This window comes from Pezoporus wallicus, unplaced genomic scaffold (assembly GCF_028554395.1).
Source record: "Pezoporus wallicus isolate ANWC-B61680 ecotype Strahan unplaced genomic scaffold, APGP_CSIRO_Pwel_v1 contig_6312, whole genome shotgun sequence".
In the NCBI taxonomy this organism is placed as follows: Eukaryota; Metazoa; Chordata; class Aves; order Psittaciformes; family Psittacidae; genus Pezoporus; species Pezoporus wallicus.
In genome coordinates, this window is record NW_026642251.1 from 740828 (window position 1) to 758811 (window position 17984).

The 17984-nt window shown below is 42.2% G+C and overlaps 1 protein-coding gene across 1 annotated transcript in view; it reads right to left on the reverse strand.

Annotated features, from left to right (window-relative positions):
• The window catches only part of ARSJ (arylsulfatase family member J), a 43846-nt gene extending 31812 nt beyond the window's left edge, over nt 1–12034 (reverse strand). Inside the window, exon 1 of the mRNA XM_057428328.1 lies at nt 11290–12034. Coding sequence (XP_057284311.1) covers nt 11290–11666 — 377 coding nt within the window. The 5' untranslated portion in view covers nt 11667–12034. The remainder of the gene's footprint in view (nt 1–11289) is intronic.
• Between the last annotated feature and the right edge of the window lie 5950 nt (nt 12035–17984).

The following is a 17984-nucleotide window of genomic DNA, read 5'->3' on the forward strand; positions in this document are numbered from 1 at the left end:
CATTTATTATGAAGATCAGTAATTTTCTAAGCAGCAGAAATGCCCCCTAACCTCCTCCCTCAAATCCCAACTATGACATGAAATCATTTCACACAAAACGTATTACTCTAGTTTTGTTTTTAACTGTCTCAGGCTGTGACTTGTTTATTTAAAAAAACAAACAACAAACAAAGCAAAAGAGCCCACAAACTATTTTTTGAAAAAAGAAAAAAAAAAAAAATTGCCATACTTAAGCTGACTCACCACAGTTAATTGCAGAAAAACATGGTTTTGTTACTGAATGAACAGGTACGACTCAGTGACATAGAGGAAGCATGCTGAATAATAAAGTGTCATCTTGACATGACAGGTTTTCATTTTCAAAAGCACTATAAGGACTTGCACAAAAAAAAGCTATGTCTATACAAACCAAACCCTTAAATCAGATTACTGGTAAAGATCCTGCCCAGTTAACAAATGCAGCGTAGGAGATAACAGCTAGAGTTTAGACTACTGAACTCCTTGAAGTGCCCTTCATGGTGACATTCAGAAGTAGCAGGCAGAGTGTCAAAAGGACACTGAAGAAAGACACTTGGCTTCTAGTAGCAACACAGAGAAGAGCCTGGAGGTTAGTATAGAAGACTTTAACATACTACTTGAGCTACATTTCCTCAGTGGAAAACAGCCAACATTTTACATGGCAGAAATATAACGTAATACATAGAAAGCTCTGAGCTAAGGCAAGCAGAAGCATTTCTACTGAAAATGTCTGTGAAAATATCAGACTTCTCCAAATGGAAGCTAAAAACCTGCTGCTCCACTCTGATCTGCAATATGCTCAACCCTGGCTAGATCCATTCTGCAAAGCCTCATCACAACCCGGTAAAGCAGCCCCAAAATTTCAAATTGATACAAGGAACATGAAACCAGAACCTTGTAACAATGGAAACTCAATCCATAAACCATGGATAGGGTCAGGTGGCAAAACATACAAAGCATTCAAATCAACAGAGAACCTTAAAACACTGAGAGATGCTACATGCCTTCACCCTACAAGGAGGGTTTCCAAACACATGTACCCAGGCAGATGATCTTTGTCATTTGACTGACTGCTTACATTTTTTTTTAATCCTCTATCTACTTCTGAGCATAACCTCCTCCTCCAGACCCCTGTTCCAAGGGGATGGATGGATGTTCCATGGGGAGGGATGGATGGATGGATGGATGGATGGATGGATGGATGGATGGATGGATGGATGGATGGAACCTCTATCCCAGTGCTGTGGTCCAGCTGTACCATGCAGTGGCCCTGGCTCCTGGAAGAGGTGTGTGGCTCCAGCTCAAGAATGACTCTCACCCCCACATGACTACTAAAGGTTATAAAATGAAATCTGTGCCAGAATAAGGCTCTAACAGGGCTGTAACAATGCCAAAGAGTATTACCTAAGCTCTTAATCACCACCTAAGACTGCATCACTTACAGTATCTATGCCTAGTATTACCAAGATGGCCAAATACTCCTCAGTTTATCAGAGACTCATTCTTTATAAGTTTAAATGAAGCCTTAAAGGTTTTGCAATGTAAAAGGATCAAATTGTATAGTTACAAAATTAAGAACTAAGGCATTGTTATCCTTCTGCACTGTATACAGGATCAAATTCTCACCCTCCCATTAAAATGAATTCAATATTGTAACAACAGCAACAATGAAGACAACAGAAATATATCTCACAAATTGTATAAACACTTCAGTGAAGAACATACCTGATACATGTAAGTCCGTCTTTACTAATGTAGGTACTTCCTGCACAGATGTGGTAAAGTTCAGAATCTGAGGTACAATGCTAAGTTTAGTGTTGTTATATTCTTACCAGTGTGTTGCGTTCTTAAAGAAACAAGACTTTAACAGGGATGCAATAACGACAACTCGAGAGCGACTGGTCAGGTAAAAGGGCCATAAACCAAGCAGGCACACTCCAAATACTTTATTTTTTGCCTAGAGAACTTCTGCAAGGGGAGAAACAACACAGAAGTAAGTTGCTCCTTCCTCCCATCCACCAGGAATTTTATTGTGACAAATTAGAACCATAAAATAGTTTAAGTTGGAAGCAACCTATCAATGTCTCTGAGCAGCCTGACCTAGTCTTGATGCAAGCAGTGCCCAGCCTTTCTTCCTTTCTCTGTGCACCTCTGAAAGAACCTCCTGCCTTCTCTTTCCCCGCACTGAGGTAGCTGAAGACAGGGATGAGATTCCTCTCAGACTTGCTTTCTGCACAGTAGGAAACCCAGCTCTCAAAGCCTTACCTTGTACATAAGGCGGTAAGAAAACTAAAGAAAAGCATCCTGCATGTCAGTAAGTCCTAGAAGCATATTGCAAATGACAGTGGATTTGAAAAGATAATAGTAAAATAAGTACAAAAGTTAAATATTCTGTTTTAAGAGAAATCAGCGAACATACTAGAATAACTTTCCCTAAAGTCTCTTGAAAATACGACATGGAACAGTTAAGGAAGGAGCTGCCATTATGCTATGGACATTAACAAATTCGCTGAACTCATTTCATCAGTTGGCACAGAAGAAAAAAAAAGCAAACAAAAACAAAACAAACAAACAAAACCCAAACAAACACAACCCCCCACTATTTTTAAGAGATTAATGGAAACAGGAAAAAGTTCACAAAACAGTTTTCTTAAGTTCACTAAACTGGACAACCTGGTAAAGCTAGGGAATTGCCTAACAAACAACAGTCTAGATTCCAATTTCTTGAATACTTTGCAGTATTTTCTTATTTCCAGGAGGAAACAAACAATAAAAGAGAGTTTATAAAGTCACTGCATCCCTACTGTGTAATTTGTCAGGACACCCAATTAGACAACCTCCAGAGGCCTCCTCAAACCCAGTTTTCTGACTCTTTGAACTGTAATACACGACAAACTAAGTACATAAAATGTGATTATAAGTATTGCTTTGACAAAGTTTATTAAATTCAGAGAGCTACAATCTGTGAGTTAACAGTATATTGGAGTGTATTCAGCCTAAAGATACTGCATTGCTTCTCCCTACCTGAAGACTAATTTTCACTGCATTGCACCCTACCAGTTTACATTACAGAGAAAAGCTGAGGTCACCAGCCACACCTACTAGCTCTCAAGTAAGAAAATTAATAAATTGGGCAGCTATTATAAAAAGACTACTTATTGATGCATAGAAAGCAAACACATCCCATGCAGGATCACTCTCACATGCACAATCTTCATTTACCTCTTACTATTTATATTAATCTAATGAATTAAGGCTGGTGAAATTACCCTATTTATTCTTAAGCATACATTCTAAATCTAAGGAAACTTTCTTCAGGATAGAAAGTCTGCCTACAAATCAGTACAAAACAAGGAAAGAAACCCAACAAAAAAAAACAAACCAAACCAAACAAAAAAAAAAAAAACCCAACAAACAAAAAAACCAACAGGGGAATAGAAAACCTCAAAGGTTGACAGCTAAGAACCAACAAACAAGTGCTAGCTCCTCAAGCTGCAAGTAACTACTAGTCTGGAGTAGAACATGAAAAAAGCAGCATGAAGCATCATGCGCTGAAGAAGCAATTGCTCAGATGTGTCAAACTTGACAACCATTGACTTGGTATCTATTAATAAACATTAACATTTTAGGGTTTTAGTGGAAATTAACAAATCATAAACTTTCCATAAAAATCAATTCACACAAATCACAACATAAGGAAAAAAAATTAACTCCCCACAAAGTGAAATAAAATAGTTCATAAACCTGGCAAATCTTTCTACAAAATGTATTTAAAAGAAAACATGAATTTAATTTGCCCAGATTTTAAGTCCCTTCTAACTTGAACATCTTGGTCTAAATCCTTTAACATGAAAGTAAACCCCATCTCTTTACTACACAGTTTTGTTTCCAGCCACCCATCTGACATCCTCATCTCGATTGATTTACAGGGTCTCATGGAGAAAGAGGAAGGGAAATCAAGATTTGTTATAATAGGAGTCCACCACTTCCACTCATTCAAGTTATTGCTGCAGGCAGCAACATGCATCATCAATTACAAAGCAAACATACCAGGAACAATGCTGAATGAGCAAAATCCCTTAATTATTTAAAGCCTAACTTTCCCATGGAATATAATTTCTCTTTTCCAGTTCGAAAAAAGGCAAACCAAAGGCTTAAAATTTATAACTTAAACTCTTCAGAGTACTGATCATTTACAAGCACAGATACTGTAAATTTATTTCCAACTGTGTTTCTTTAATTTACTGCACTTTTTATAAATTTGACAATGAAAAAGAGAGTTAATGTACTTCCACTATCCCATTAGTTATATATGTCAGATAACACTATGTTTGTCTTATAGGCAGCAGACCTAAATATCAAACAGTACTCTTAAAAGTTACCAAGAAGTGATATAAGAAGAAGTTATCAGAACCTGTAGTACACTTTCCTATTTCCTCCATGTTATTTTTATTTAATCTTTATTGTCTGCATGAAGTTCTGTTTCCAACTTTTTCCTCCAAATGCTCCTTTGCATAGTGCATTAGCAATTACAGTGATATGAACAGATTTCTTGTATCTTAAGCCCATAGAGCAGTTCAGTACCTGGATCTAATTTTCTGCAGAACAAACACAGGAGAGCCGAGAGGCAGAAGTAAACGAGAAAATTAAGTCCTTGCATTTAATTATTGATTCATTCTCTGTGTATGCTGCATACATATATGTATGTATTCATGGACAATGTCATCCTAAGTGAAAGACGTAACAAGAACATGGAAAAAGATACCTCAACATCTTTTGCAGCAACGCCACAAATTGTCCTGAAAGAAGTCAGCATAAAAAAGTAATTACATATCGCAAGAGTTATGAAGGCCTACAAAACAAAATCTTGGGAGTTTTCAGAGAAAATGAGGATACGGAAAACAGGAATTTCTAGGAGAAAACTGAAGTCAAGTTTCCACAGACCTTTCTTTCAGAATGAACACTGAAATAATTTCTAGCATTGAAAAATGTTTTACAAACATACTGCTTCCGAATGCCTTCTGTAGTTAATACAGACTTCAAATGAGCCACAGATGAACCTCAGCTGGAAGAATAGCCATCCAGTTCAACTCTTTTCCCCAAGACAGATTCAACTACATTATGTCATTCCTGACATATTTGTCTTATCTGTTCTTAATGACTGGCAATGAAGAAACACAGCAACTTCCCAAAGGCAGCTATTCCAGAGTTTCACAACCTTTAGCATTTGAAAGTTTTCCCTGTTCTCTAATCTGAAGTTTTTTCGTTGCCCAAGAAAGCTACTCATTCTTGCACCATCAATCATGACACTGAAAACACATTATGTCCTTTCTCTTTTCACAGCTCTTAAAATACTGAGGACTCATCAGGTTCCTCCTCATTTTTCTCTTCTGGAGACTAAACTACTCAGTTTCTTCTGATTGTTTCTCCACGGTTATCCTTCTAAGATATCTGATCATCCTTATCTGGACACTATCGTCCTCTCGGAGAGCGATGCCCAAGTTTGGGCACAAGTGCTCCAGCCGTAGAGCAGAAGAGCTCCTTCGCGTATCTACTAGGCTGCTGTATTTATACAAACTGGTTTGATGTTTGCCTTCTTTGTAACTGCATGACATTGTTGACTTTATATTCCATGCATGATTCACTACAATTACAGCCACTTTTCTACAGAAATGCTAAGTAGTTGTTCACCATCCTCTGGCTTGTAAAGTTATTTCTGCTTCAGCATAGATCTGCTATCTATCACTGCTGACTTTAATTCTGCCTTTTTTTCAGGTTATTTTTTTAATTTGTCAAGATTTTCATTATCACTATAGTCCCTTAATGCTGGCAGTTCCTCCTATCTTAGTGGCATATTTAGTCAGAACATCTTATTTAATCATTCAGGTTCTTAATGGAAACACTGATCAAAATTAAACTCCAGACCAATGACTGCCAAGTCTCTTTACTTCAGGGTAGATGAGACCCCCTCTCGACACTTAAGGCTGATTTTATCCAGTCCTTCATATTTGGTGAACTACAGAATAGGGAATGTAAATAATGGAGTGCTACACACATTCCCCAGTATTCCCACCAGGCCTCTGAGACCCTTCATTCCAACTCCGAGCACAGAAGTGAGCTTCTGAGTCACACACCATTGTACTGGTTCCTTCTCAGAGCAACCAAACTGCTGAGACTGCAGCTGGGACCATTATGCACCCAGGAGGCAGGGAAAGCAAAGGCTTACAAGTCTGAAACCCCCAAATACAGTGCTTTTGTTTGACTACAAGTTAGCTACACTGCTTTCAATTCAGAGTACTTTAAACTCTATTCTATTTCCGTTTGCCAAAATAACTCTTAGTGTGCTAAGACATCATAATTTTTAAAGGTGAACTGTGTATTGATATACAGTGATGCCTACAAGAGAATACATGCTAACCAGCTATATGCATTTATATGTGTAATACTTATATAATTAGGCAACAGATGTAATTATTTATATTAAAATAACACTTTGATTATGCTTACTGATTATACAATCTATTTTTGTTTGCTTTGGAGGAGCAAATTCTCATATTTCATTTTATGCCAGTGAAAACAGTATTTACTTCCCCGAGCCTTCAACATTTCTCTCCATCCTCCATCTCCATATTCTATTCATCATGCGAATCTCAATCTTAGGATTAGTGTAGGATTCCATGATTCATAACTGTTCACTGTAAAAGAGTTGAGGTTCCTTAGTGATCTGTCAGCCTATCTATGCATTGGTTTCTACAAACAGAGAGATAGATCCCTACTCCTGCATAGGTCAGGAACCTTCCTGTGGCCCAAAGGGGTTCCAAGGCACATCAAGGTCCTAAGGTTACAAGTCTGATGGTCAGCAGAAAACTGGAAGCCTAGCAGAGGAAATAGGTGTCCACTGCCTGCTTCCACACCAAAAACATTTATGCGATATTATGTCTACATTCCTTTTAATCAGTGAATCTTATTTCTCAAATTCCTTTCCTAAATTAAGTATTACTCCAACAAATATAACTCCATTGCGTAATACCCTCCATGGAATTGGGTCAGCTACCTCAACAGATATTCACCTAAGCTTATAGTCTTTTTGTCTCACCAGCTCATAATAATTCTCTTGGCCACAATCTTTCTTTAAAAACTTTGGGAAACTGTCCCCACACTGACTGTTCTTCAATAATTCTTCATTTAAAAAAAAAAAGATGACTCTTAATGATAATACAAGTTAGCAATCTATCTAAATAATCAACACCACACACAAACATAAGTCAATCTTCTACTCTCTACCTCACCTAAATCCACTGTCATACATGCACATGAAGAAACCTTTACACACAAATAATCTTAGATTTTCTTCATGTTACATGGCCTGTATTGTTCCATAAATCAAGATATTAACCCATGCTACCAAACTAGTCTATGAAATAATACAAGGGGTGAAAAATCATAAAGTAATTAAGCACACAGATAAAACAGCTAACTCACTAAATGCTTGGCCAGTGAGCTGATAGGTGCAAGCTGAGCACCCTTGTATGTTCTTAACCCATTTCCTAGCTGGGAGAATTTGAAGACCTTAAGTCTGAGCCACTATTTTTTTATTTTCTTCTATATGAATTATAATAACATAAAAAACAGAAATGTGTTTATTTTCAATTTCTTTAATGGATGAATTAAAAAGCAGCCTTTTAGTTTAGATGTGTTCTGTACCACATCCATGTCTCTTTGTATCTTAAGGATACTCCTGCATGGCTGATGTACATAGAGGCAGATTTCTTCTCACCTAACTCAGCATGTGTAATTATTTGGTTTATTGAGGAATGCCTAATACTTCCAAGGAGAAAGCAACAGCAAAAAAACAGTGTCGCGCAATACAAGTCATCTGGAGGACTACTCATGTTGACTGATCCTTTGGGAGAGGGGAAAAATAAAAAACTTCTACAATTTCTCAGCAGGTCAATCACCTCATGATTACATGCAGTTAAACCTCAGGTGAAAAGGGTGGGGCCAGTTCTGCGCAAGCTGCGCCTCACCTAAAAAAGTCCTCTGCACAGGCTGGAAGAGCTTACTCTCACTTGTCTGTATGGACAGGCGAGGGTTGAAACGGCAGGTGACAAGGTGCATGGGAAGCTGCAGATCCAACCTTGCACGCGGGCGGACCAGCACATGGGTCGCTCGAGATTGCTCAGGAGATGACAGTCCTGGTCCGACACTTCCTGATTGCCTAAGCACCCTTTTCCAACCAGATTTGCATATTCCACATGCCCTTGGTCATCATGCTTGTAGCAAGTGTGGTTAAAGCCCTTCCCAAATCTTTGCTCACGAAGCCAAGCCATCACATGCAGGGCACTGCCCTGTTGAAACCAGCCTTAAGCAGCACTTAGGGATGAGCCTCCAAACCCCCGATGATCAAATTTTGACTCCAGCTGTGGAAGCTGAGGCAGGAACTGCAGCAGTCCCAGGAGCACCACAAGCTGGAGCCCCTGTCCCTTCTGTCATTGCAGTCATGCAGCTTTGGAGCAGGGGTTGAGCTGCCTCACTTGAGCTGCCTCCCTCACCTCCCCACACTGGCCCCAGCACAGCAGCTGGGAGAGCAGAGCAGAGCACATCACATGTGGCACTCAGCCCACTGGCTCACACTTTTCTTCTCTGTTCCCAAGATTCAGCTCAGCTGCAACTCCCCTTTCCACACCCATAAATAAAGCCCAAAATAAAAAGTTGTGGAAGCCAAACTTTACTATTAGCCTGAAAGCAGCTGTTTCTGATGGAGTGAATGGGGAAGGAGGTAACAGGGGGAGAAAGCAAGAAATGAAAATGTGTGTTTGGCCAAAGCCTCAAGTACAGCTCATGTGAAATCAAACAGAAGTATAATTGGTCAGAAAGACAGACTCACCAACAGTTACCCTGTGGTACAGCATGAAGGGAAAAAAACAGCTAATTCTACCTCTTCCTTCTGACATGTTCACCTCCAACCTCTTTCCTTGTGCTCATTCACTAGCACAGGACAGCTACCAAAAGGGTCTCTTTACTAACTTAAGCCTTGGAGGGCCTGTCTAGAGACCTGTGAAGAATTTGAAGCCTCCAGTTTAACTTCCACTTGGCAAGGTGAGTCAGTGCTCCCTGATGAGTCCGGTTTACATAAGCCCCTCTGTTTTTTATAGATCAATCAGGTAATGTTTGGAACATGTTAAGCGTGGTATGTGTATTGGGAGGCATGAAGCATCCAGGTGATCCTTCTGTGGACAGGCAGGCTTCTAGCCTTGAACTGACACATCTTGGAATCTGAGAAATAACAGTACTTCTCCTGGCTTAGCAGTTTTTGAGTCCTGCCATTTCAATAAAGGTGCCTCTACTAAGAAGCATTAAAAGCACTTGTTACTAGCATTTATCTTCAGTGAGAATGCGTAATAGTATCCTCTGAACTTCTCTTGTTAATACTCTACCCAAGCCTATTAACCCCTCACCACTCCCTCCCTTATTTCTTAGTCACGTGAGGTAGATCTTTCCCTCTGCAGCTCCTTCCCTCTGCAGCTCCCTTTCTCTCAAAAGTAGAACATGAAAAAAAGTGTTCTAAAGGTTTTAGTTAGATCAGCAAACTAAGAAAATTAAAATGAAGAATAAGCTAATTTCTTTTTTTTCCTATAAAAGCATCCAAAACCAAAGCAGGCAGATTCCCGCCTGACGAGCCAACGACAAGCAAGGTTCCTCTGAACATGCCTGACTTTTACTATATGTTTACACACAACCTGCTCATTAATTACCAAAGGATTAAAACAGTTAAACTGAGTTACTGTTACTCCTTACTTTACTTTTGTTCCTTTTTGTGCTTAGACAACCCCTGCAGTCTCCCAAGAGCCGAAGCAGCACCCTGGTTCCCCCGGAACTGAGTAATCCTGTTCCTCCAGTTACTTCATGAGTCATTATTGGGTAACATGACATTCCCTTTGTGAAGCCCTGCTTCCCAAACCACTGTCCTCGGAAAGCTGGCTGGCTACATGCTGCTAGCGAAGGTTGTTCCTTCCAACTGCTGCATAGCTTTAAAGACAACCAAGATGCATTAAGCACTATCCTGATACACACTGCCCTTGTAAACCGCTACTTCAGTTGTGCAGGGCCACTGTGTTCTGATGAAGGAGTGAGTAGGTGTCTCAAAATAAGAAATGGTCCACATAAAGGAAAAAGAAAAAAAAAAAAAATCCGAAAAACTGTGAGGGGAAGCCTTGCTCTAGATAACATGTCAGTTCTCCATGCAACTCTCTGTGGTCCAGCCATCTGGGAACTAGACTGAGACCAGGAATTATCTCCAACTCTACCATACAGAGACACAAGACACGAGGCCAGTCGCTTGTTTCATTTAAGCATGTATTTTTTCTACTAGCAGTATTAACATTGCTGTGTTCCTGTTTATACTTAAGGAAAGGAGAACATAAACAAAGTAACTGTTCCACTCTCATTTTCTTTTGCTCTTTTAAGAGTTCCCTGTTCCGGTCAAAATGAGTTAAGCTAAACAGAAACAAGGTGAGTTTGTTCCAGAGTAAATGTGTCCACACTTAAGAGGTATTTGGGAACCACTCCTACAGCTCAAATACCAGAGAGGGCAAAGCACACACAGTACCAGCCCACTGCTGTTAGCATTTTGGCAAGGCACCTTGTTTAGTGGCTTCAGAGAAAAGTTTCCAATTGTTTGCAAAGCAGCAACCACACCATGACAAGAGCGATGCTGCAGCATGGGGAATCCCGACAGAGTATGGATTCCTGGCACTCATCCACCTGTGACGCACTGAGGAACCATCTCATACATTCAGTACAGCCCTCAGAGAAAACTCATCGCAAGTCAATGCTCATGGGGCCTGTGAGCCAACATGCTGGCTGCAATGAACACATGGGAGGATACATAACTTTTTCAATTCCCTAACACAGACTGCTCCTGCAAGTCACTGTGAAATGGCCCAGAAAATCCAAGCTGATCACTTCCCAGCACTTGCAACACTACTTGACAACTAGCACGTATGTTTGTGAGGCAGTAACTGTAGGACAGTACACTGCAAGGGTAGCACACAGTGCTGAATCCTCACCGCCTCACAGAGCATGAGGTTTTCTTTCACTACTTCAAACACATTAGAAAGTCCATTTTGCTCAAGGTTTTAAAGAAGATCAAAAAGGCTCTGCCAATAGGATAAAAAAGATGTGGACCTTGCCAGGTTCAACCTGTGCTCTTTTCAACAGGGACAATGTTTTAAGATGGTGAGGTAAATGATGAAGTAGCAGTAAACTTACTTTCCAGTGATAAACTGACTTCTGGACGGTGTGCACATCGGCTGAACATAATAGTTCTCCAGTTTAACCCCTTCAGCAGCTAGCTTGTCCAGAGTGGGCGTCCTGATCTCGGATCCGTGGTACCCCACGTCTCTGAAGCCCTGATCATCAGCCAGGATGAAGACGATGTGTGGCTGCGAGCTGGGGGAGCTGACCCCCGGCTCCTCACCCATCCCAGCGCTCGCTGCTCCCGTCTCTCCGGGGCCGAGTCCGAGGCTGTCCCAGGCCAGGTAGCCGTAGGTGAGGATGCTGAGCACCGAGAGCCCGGCCAGCACCCCCACCACCACCATCTTGCCCTTGCAGAGGCAGTGAGGCCAGCTGCACCCACCACGGGCCATCCACCTTGGCTGCAGCGAGAGCCACACACCACAGAAAAATAGTAATAACCATAAAAAGAAAACCAAAATCTCCCACAAACGGAGCCAGATGCCGAGGCGAGGCAGGGCTCCTCAGGGGTCCCTCCGGCCAGGGCCAAGTGGAGGAGCTCCGCCGCTCATCTTGGCCACCACCATCTTCAGCAACCTCAGAAGCTGCCGCCCGGTGCCGGTGCTGGAGCCGGTGCCGGCCGGGTGGGCAGGGCCGCGCCGGGGGTCACAGCATCCTCGGCCCGCCCCGGTCGCGCGCCGGGGCGCCGCTGCCTGCCCGTCGCGCGGCCGGTGACCATGCCGCGGCGAGCCAGGGCGCCCCGGCGCACCGCGGCGGCGGAGCGGGACGGGACGAGACGGGTCCGGCCCGGACGGACGGGACGTGCCACCTCCCTCCGCCCGCCCCCTCCGGCACTGCTCGGCCGCTCCCTCCCTCCCGTCTCCTCCGGTCCTCCTCTTTCCTCCCAGACTTCACCCTGCTGCTGCCGGCACATGGGCTGGCGGCCTGGCGGCCCCCTGCCCGACCCCCCTGAAAACCCAGGCCCTGCCCGCGCCTTCTTTTCCCTTTCCTCCTTCCCGGCCTTTCCCCACCCTTCCTCCCGTTCCTCCCCGCAGCTCGGCGGCGAACACCACCGCTCCCGCCCCCCCCCCCGAGCACAAGTCAACCCTTTCCGCCCGTGAGTCCCACGTCTCTTTCCTTCCTGCCCGAAGCTAGGTGGTCGTCGTCAATCCCCCCGAAATATCTATTGGTTTAAGTGTTTCCGAAATCGACACGAACATCTGGAAGTTATGAATGTACCGGATTTGTTTTCAGCCACAAAACAGTCCCCAAATCCCAAACCCTCCATTCTGGTAACGCTGTGGTACATGCGAGGAACGCCCCCTTTCAAAGTGCTATCATTGTAAGAAATATCGGTTCAAGTATGAATTTGCTGGAGTTGCAATATGCAACTTCACCCCAACCCTGAATGACACCGAAGCCAGCAAAAACCCATGTTCATGCACGATTAGGCTAAACAGAAGTAAATGTGCAGGTTTGACCTGTCTAATATGAGTCATCATGACAGGAACAACTTCAGATTTTATGAAACATTAATTCTTCCAGAACCACTTGGAGAAATCCCTGTCATGACTGCACCTCAGCAGCCCTCAGGGGCTCGGGCTGGTCACTGCTGGTAGCCAGCCTCCCACAGGAAAGCTTCTATCTCTCCTTTCTTAAGAGCTGATGGATTCTAACTCTGAAAAGTTCAGCATAATCTTAAAAGTTCACTCTGCTCCCCACAGCTCTGAGTAATATTGCCCGAAACAGCCAATTTTGGGGCTGGGAGGGAGGAGTTTTTTCTCATGGAGCATTACTTTCCTCTTGCACAGCACATTAACTTGTGCATAATATTAACTTGTGTACTGCACGGAAACCATGTCATCTGGAGTAGCTTCTGTAATGCAAAGTTCCTCGTATCAGCATTAAAGTATCAGAACAGAAAATGCGGCATGACAGCCAACATAATGGCTCCCAAACTTAACTATTTTTCTGCCAGATACACTTTTACTGTATCACAGACTGGTTTTGGTTGGAAGGGACCTCACCCAATTTCAACCCTCTGCCATGTGCAGGGACACCTTCCACTAGACCAGGTTGCTCCAAGGCCCCTTGTGCTACAGTTATAATGCTGCAGCAGGAAGAACATGGAAGTAGAGGGGGGTTTAGTGAATTTAATGTGGTACCTAAGGGCTTGTCCAAACTGGAAGTTGAGAATAATTAAATTACATCTGCATTGTGAAACCTACAGAGTTTAACTCCTGAGGTAGAATATCGTCTGACATTGGAAGAACTTTACAGCACATTAACTCAAACTCCTAAAATGCCAAAACAAAACAAGAAAACAAAACCCACCACAGAACTCCAAAACCTTAAGCTGAAGAAACACTTTTAAATTTTCATATACTGAAATGACATTCCCCTTAAAGCGTTCTCTATTCAATTTTACTCCTTCTATTCCCCCAGCTTTTACAAAACTAAAAGCATGCGTATGGAAACCTAAACCTACGGGTGGTAAAATGCAGATTTGGTTAGCAACGCTATTTTGCCTTTAACCCATCTCTTGCAAAATGGCAAACAAAATATGAAGTCCTTTTAACATAAACTAATAGCGCCATGGACCCAGACAATTGGAAGAGCATCATACTAAATATCTAATCAAATGTATATATATTTTCTAGTACTTTAATACAGTTTTCATTATTTGTTTCAAAAATACCAACCATCAGCTACAACTGTATGCTCTACATAACCCATGCATTATGCTATCCACATATAGTTATCCATAACTAGCCATATATGATTCTGCTTGTATAATCAGAATATTTCGAACATGTCCAAAATATTCAGAGTGGTAGAAGGCTGGCTAAAGGGGTTCATTCCTAAGCATATGACCAATGGCAGTGAGTAAAACTACAGAATCATCTAAATTTGGAGTTTGGAATTCAGATTATTTGAATGGTAGGAAAAAATATCTATCAGTAGGGAGCTGGCACAGCGTCTATGTCCCTGCAAAACAGAGCTATTAGCAGACATCAGAACAGAGCCTTCGATTTTCCCACTGCCCCATTAACCACAGTTAACCCTGGTAGTCACCGCCCAACTGCAAATGAAAACATTGGAGAGCAATCTCTGTTAGACATCTATAAACTTGGCCTTCTGTCTTTGTGGGCCTGCCAAAATTTCCCTTTTTCCTACTTTTGTAAAAACAAAAGTAAGCTTATGTCAGCAAAATATTCTGCTGACCTTCAAGTAAAGAGGCCTTGAAAGATAACATGCTATTAATATTCCACTTAAAGTATTTGTAGACACTTGGGAGTTGCAAGTGAGATTTACACAGCCCATTCAGGATGCTCAGTCAAAGCCACAAAAGAGTTGTGAAAGCTGGAGGAAGTGTTTTTCCCTTAGGGGAAAAAAAAACAACCAAAAAGTCCCAAAACATGACAGAACCTTCACAGATATTTAAACTTGAGTGCAGTGAATACACTAATCTGAATATATGGTAGTTAAAATTGAATTTATTATACCATTAGAAAAGGACACACTTTCAGTACTTGTTATGCAGGCTCTGTATGAAGACCGTTAAATAACCAAATTATACATGTGTGGAGAGGATAACTTTGGTTGAAGATAACTTTTGTTATCTTCGATCAAGGCAGGGGCTTTTCTGGTTGTTTCAGCTCAGGCTGACATGCAACCTTTCTGTTTCCAAGACACACCTATTTGGCACACAAATACAAGCCCAAGAAGACAACAGCTTTATAAAGTTAGGCACAGTTGAAAAACTGAAGGACACTGTTTCTTCAAAGCCCATCATGACAGAGAACACAGCGTCAGTACTAGCAGGGACAGCAAAGCATTACTCTGGGTGAAGGATCTTCTGTCTAAACCTGGGTTCTGAGGAGTAGGGATGTTTCTGAGGCATGCTGTGCTCCTATGTCCTCCATGATACCACTCCGCTAGCTGCTGGACTGTGTCAGGTTCAAGGAATCCAAAGGGTTTGTTGTGGTTTTTTTTGGGGGTGGATGTGAGGCAGTTTTAAACCGAGACACACCTTGGACAATGCAGATGAAAATGCTTTCTGAAAAGGGTGATAACACATGCTCTGTTTTCTTTTTCTGCCCTAACTAGCCCTTGCTTTCAGCTGCCTTGAAAAGAGACCCTCCTGGGATGCATGAGCAGGCTAGCGCACAGCTCCAGCCTCAGCAGTGTGTCCAGGCTGGAAGATGAAGTCTCACTCCTTGTGCCACTACACATTCCGAGGGGGAATCACACTCAGAGTTCTAGAGCAGCAGGAATAATAACGGTAAATAAGGTCTTGGAGAGGGAGCTTGTAGCAAAAAATAGATTCGAGTGCTAAGACTTACAAGATAACATTCTAACTGTTTTTCTAACACTTAGTTGAGCCCTAGAGAGGTATTTCTTAGTAGTGGGGACTACATGTCTCTTCTTACTCTGGAGTCAAAGCTGTCTGTACAAGAAAGGTTGCAATTCAGGATGTGCATTCCAGTGCTCTTCCTGGTTATGCCTGAGGCCAGAAAACTTAGTCTGCTTAAGGAACAGCTTTTTGAACTGTTATTTTTAGCTTCATAGCTACAAGTATAGTAAGAGCAAAATAGTCGTTGGCCTGCACACACAGTCAATATTCTTCATTTTTCCAGGAGCTAGAAATGTAACTGGGCATTTCCTTTGACCCCAGTGAATCTTTGATGCCCCTGTCCTCAGCATCCCCCCTACTGGGGAAGGGAAGAAGCAGGACTTCACTGCACTCTGCTTCCCAGGTGGATGCTGTGATACTGCCAGGCACTCATCACTGGAAACAGTATATTAGAAACAAGAATAAAATCCCCGTGAGTCATGGGACTTAGATCATTCCCTTTGCCTTCACTGGGGGACCTTGCTAATTAATTTACAGATGTGCTGCTTGTAAATGATCAGATTCTACCCATGGCTTACTCCCTGATTTATGATGACATAACCAGAACTAATGGCTGTTAACTTATTCTATATTTAACACAGATTTTTCTCAATTCCCTGCTTTATTTCATAGGCAAAGGTCCAGACTCTGATCTCAGGTGCCTGCAGTGACTTAAATGTGCAGTCATTCAAGTGATGGCAATAAAGTCACTCTGGAAATTTTAGGACTTGACCTTAGAAATACCTCCCATGTCAGTCCCTGCAGTGATTGAAAGGACCCAGCTTTAGAGCCAGTGGTTACCTTCCAGGAGGACCCTCCCTTTTCCTCCCCATTAGGTAAGGTTCATGATCCCAAGTGAAACAGAAAAAGTCTTTAAATGTGTATACTGGTTCTGGAAAGAGCAACTGGACAATATGCTGCCTAATGCAAAAAAACGCTTAACTATCCTACAAACATGAAAAATTTCTGGCATTTCAGACCTTATCCAACAAAGGAAGCCTGTGTTTGTAAGTACTGCAGTGCAGCACTTGCATTTTATGATTATCCTTCCCTTCTACCCTCCAAGAGTAATCCCAAACTGAGAACCAAATATTTATCATATAACACACATCGACACAATTAGGTGCCTCAAAGGCATCCATTCCCACTTCAGGCAGCTACAAAACATATTGAGTAGGGAAAACACAGCAAAATTAAAATGGTCCTATTGGAGTAGAATACGAATTGTCTGGCCAGCATCTTGTCTCTGGGCAGTGATTACAAATATATTCCCAGAGAAAAATAAGAATAAGAATTACATGACACTTTTCCAGATATTCCCCAGCCTCCAACAGTTTTAGATGAAGAAATTTCATCAGATGTATATGTTTTCTAATGATTATGAAGAGAGGCTAAGAAAGTTGGGGCTGTTCAGCCTGGAGAAGAAAAGGTTGCGTGGAGACCTCATAGCGGCCTTCCAGTATCTGAAGGGGGCCTGTCAGGGTGGTGAGGCACTGGAATGGGTTGCCCAAGGAAGTTGAGAATGCTCCATCCCTGGCGGTGTTCAAGGCCAGGTTGGACAGAGCCTTGGGTGACATGGTTTAGTGTGAGGTGTCATTGCCCATGTCGGGGGGGGGGTTGGAACTAGATGATCTTGAGGTCCTTTCCAACCCTAACTATTCTATGATTCTATGATAATGTGCTTCCTTAGGAAAAGGACACATTTTATTAGCAGATGCCAGGGAAAGTCCTTACTGAACAAAGGTTCAAACAGTTCTCAGTGGCATTAGATGATATAACTCCTCTGAAAATGAAGTGGCTATGGCACTACATGGTAGTTAGATTTACCTATCATTTATGAAGCAGAGGAGCTTCATTTGCTTCATTTATGCACTTAAACATCTTTTCAAAGCTAGGGTTTATCAGTTGTAATGGCAGAATAGAATTTACTGCCCCATGGATGAGGATGGAACAATTTCTTTTTCATGGGACTTAAAGTGAGGAAGCTTTATAGACCCCATTCAATTCAGAATGACTGACTGGCCAAGAAGGTTCCAGGAAAGGCCATGCACAAATGGAACGATAATGGTTCTTAGTACCTTTGCTTAAGAGAAGGAACACAGTGTAGCTGGTGTTGCTGCAGCCTGAGAAGGCAAATGAGGTGTTGCTGCAGCCTGAGAAGACAGATGATGGTGTGGCTGGTGTTGCTGCAGCCTGAGAAGGCAAATGATGGCCAGAATGTGACAAATCGCTGGCTGCAATGTTTTAGCACAACTAGAGCAGCTGTTGAACAGTATTTCACAGATACACCTTTTAAAGTTTCACAAATGATGCAATATGGCAGGATTGCTCAGCT